The sequence below is a fragment of the Notothenia coriiceps genome, unplaced genomic scaffold (assembly GCF_000735185.1).
Source record: "Notothenia coriiceps isolate Sejong01 unplaced genomic scaffold, NC01 NC01_scaffold00025468, whole genome shotgun sequence".
Taxonomy (NCBI): domain Eukaryota; kingdom Metazoa; phylum Chordata; class Actinopteri; order Perciformes; family Nototheniidae; genus Notothenia; species Notothenia coriiceps.
Genome location: NW_011358169.1, coordinates 25389 through 28965, shown reverse-complemented (window position 1 = coordinate 28965; position 3577 = coordinate 25389). Strand labels below are relative to the sequence as shown.

Genomic DNA, 3577 nt, shown 5'->3' with positions numbered 1-3577 from the left:
AACAAACCGGACACGTCAGGTCCTATTAAAGAGCTTCTGGTTGAAATTGGATGATAACAATGAACTTGTGCAATACAGTTTCAAGTGTGTTCCCCAATACATAAAATAATAAGTGTTTCTGGCTCAAAAGGACATTAAATTAGCTTAAGTTGCTAAGTGTGTATCATTTTAATAATGTAATTGTTGTTTTAATTACCTCTGCCAATGTTTATTTTTGGTTTTGATTTCCTGGCAGATGGAGAAAGTTACTAGCCAGATTTTCCTGATATTTGGAGGAAGGAAGTATCAAATAACCCTTTCACTATGGAAGGGATCCGAAGTGTGGATGCACGATTTATTTGTTACTTTCATTACCATGGGTCATAGCCTTGGAGGATGTCTATGCACTCTGAGTGTCTTTGTATCTACCAACGTATTAGTGTATATTTTTGTAGGATTATTACTACAATGATTATTCCCCAATGTACAGTATAGCATTTTGTTGCCCTTTTTATGGTTTAGAAACCTGTCAAATCCTTAACTCTTCCAGATGTATTGGACTGATTTCCACACACTGTTAAAGTAACATTGAACAACTAAATGAGCAACATAGCTTCATCACTTAGGACCATTCACAACTCCTCCCTTTTAGGCAACCATTGTAGACAACCTACCAATTAATGTATATCTGAGAGTCTTAGTTACTTCGGAACATTTAGTTAAATGTAGTTAGTTTGATCTGCTTGACATGAAATATATTTGCTCTAAGGATTGAGGGTTAAACAAAAATAACTGGCTTGTTTGACTAAAGTTTTACTAGACTGATTTATTCCTGTGTGTGTACTGGAGTGCTCATAGATCCCGGAAGTTGCTGCCACAGCCAAGACACACAGAATAAAGCCAGATAAAATAAGAGAAAGACGTTTCGGTTGTGCCTTTCAAAGTAAAACCTTAACAGACCATTTAGAGTAAAAAACCTGTACAATAATTAATTAGAAATAGCAATTTAATCTACTTTTTTTCTGCTAGAATTTCCCTGCAAAAATAAATACTGTACATAATATTTAATTGTAATTATCCTCAACATTTGTAACAAAAAGGGCACATCTTGAATTTTATTTTGAAACTCAAATAATCCCTTTCCGGTTTTTGTCCCTTGTATTTCTTTGTGACTTTACGCGGCTGTAAGTGGGATAAATGAAGTTCGTTTGCCACAGCTGGCGATGGCGGATGTTGTTGAAAAAGAAAGCATGAAGAATTACCAGATAGCTTCTGAGAAAATAAACCCAGAGGCCGGTCGCTTCCCTTACTGTGTAGTGTGGACACCCATCCCCGTGTTGTCGTGAGTTACCGCCGTAAACAGTGCGTGAAAGTCGGCTTCTAGACTCAGAAACCTCCGGAGGAAGTGACAGCTGAGTTAGCTTAGCTTAGCTAGCATCCTGTTGCTGTTTTGTTTTCTAAATATGATTTTAATACATGTATTTGTTAGCTGGCCTCGCTGTGAGTTAGAGTCACATATATAAACTATAAAAACAACAATTGTTATAAGCAACCTTAAAAGAAACAGATAAATGTGTTAATGTCAGCCTTTTTACTTAAAAGTACACATTAACTTGGTGTAAAAGCTCAAATGCTGTTATAGTTGTACTAAATAAATGCAAATGTTTCATAATTTTATCAGGACCCATTTCTTAATATCTTAATTTGACCAAAACGTTTAGAAAAAATGTTTGTTTTGTGTGTGTTTTAACCAAAAACTCATTGTAATTTTACATGACGTAAAAGGCCATAGGCTACTATTACATATTGCTTTCTAAGAAAAAACACAGTATATAAGTTGTACAATCACACTCCTATACAACCACTTTTCTAGGAATATCACTATAAACAGGAAATACTGTATCATATTTATACCAAGCACGTTGACGGTGGTGGTAGATAATGTATACTATATCACATAATGTTTTCTTGTCCATTATGTCTTACGGATAAAGTATTGACAGTTTTGTTTCTCAGTGCTTATTCAACATTTAAAAAAATGCATTACTACCACATGTCCCTTGTGCATCAGAGTACAAAATATGTCTGTATGTGAGTCCATACAGCATTTTTTTAGGACTGCTGTCAGGAGAAGTGGACGTAAAAACTCTTAGATTGCGAATTTTGGAACAAGACTAGAAGTTGTTGAGGGAAAAGTTGACTAAATGTTATCCTTTTTTCCCACAATATCATCATATTGAGTCCTACCTCCAACTACAAAAAGTTTAAAGAGGTTACAGTATGTCCACTGTTTTTCTATATAACATTATAGCCTACATTTATACTACATCGTCACTACATTTGTCTATATTTTCATTCTAAAATGGAGCAGCTGTAACCCAATTTCCCCAGGGGATAAAGAAAGTATTTCTGATTGTGAGGTACTACTTTTAGATTGTTTTATTACATTTTTTTTTGTTCAGATGGCTGTTTCCACTCATTGGCCACATGGGAATCTGCACTTCCACCGGGGTCATCCGGGACTTTGCAGGACCGTACTTTGTCTCCGTGAGTAATGACTGTGCTGCTGCAGAGCGTTATGGCCTGTATGTGAAATGAGGTACAAGGGGCTCTATATTAACACAATGTATTTCAGATAAGACAATAAGTATAAGCTTTTATAATAATAATGGCTTTAATTTATAAAGCACTTCATATTTGCATTCAAATCCCGAAGTGCTAACATCGTAAAAAGAATAAAAAGCAATAAATAAAAATAAATAAGTAAAAAGAATAAAATAAGATAAAAGGGTGATAATAAGTAAATAAAAGGTCTAGGGAAAGGCTCTATTGAAGAGGTGGGTTTTGAGGCCTTTTTTAAAAACCTCCACGGTCTGTGATGCTCTCATGTGGAAGTACGAGACGTAATAATAAATACCGACTACGTCGTGTTAACCAAAACTGATCACAAAAAAGGTGGTACTAAAACTGTTGTTAAACTCAAACTTTGTATGACTTTTTATGTCTGTCCCGAACTTCAAGGAAACTATTTATACGATAGGAACAAAAAGGTCAACGTATGAAAGTCCCGAGACATGTTGATTTTTTCCCCGCTACTAACGAATTGTGAACAACCTGGTCATAAATTTGATTCCGATATAATATTTTTGAGGAAGAGAGTGGCAGTCCTTGTAGCGGTTAGAGGCGGGGAGTGAGTGAGACCAACTCGCCTTTTCACAGTCGGAAAACAAGGAGTTCCGGACACTGAGACGTAACGTGAGTGAGTAGGCCCTAGCGGATCTTTCGTAGGCTCCGAGGTCATGTAGGTCTGTCGCGACGATCCTAGGACTACTCCGACGCGTTATACCATATATAGGGGGGTGGACTTTTTTTTTTTTTTTATAGTGAGTGACCGAGCACCTTAACTCCTAGCTAAGTTCCAGACAGGATGTGTGGTCACATAGGATACCATGTCGGGGAGGATGAAGTTCCATGAGGGAGTGGGGGGAATGAGGCAGCCTGGTGGCGAGGGGGCGGTTAGTTTGGAGGAAGTTTGGGGCTCCGATCGAGGCATGTACCCTCTGCCCGGAAGACGAGCCGACGGTGGTCCAGACACCTT

The 3577-nt window shown here is 37.4% G+C and overlaps 1 protein-coding gene across 2 annotated transcripts in view; it reads left to right on the top strand.

The window, feature by feature from the left end:
* Window positions 1–1177: 1177 nt before the first annotated feature.
* tmem222b (transmembrane protein 222b) overlaps window positions 1178–3577 on the top strand; it is a 14917-nt gene continuing 12517 nt past the window's right edge. For both annotated transcript variants that reach the window (XM_010783602.1, XM_010783601.1), the window contains exons 1-2: window positions 1178–1321; window positions 2442–2526. In XM_010783602.1, coding sequence (XP_010781904.1) covers window positions 1203–1321; window positions 2442–2526 — 204 coding nt within the window. In that variant the 5' untranslated portion in view covers window positions 1178–1202. The remainder of the gene's footprint in view (window positions 1322–2441; window positions 2527–3577) is intronic.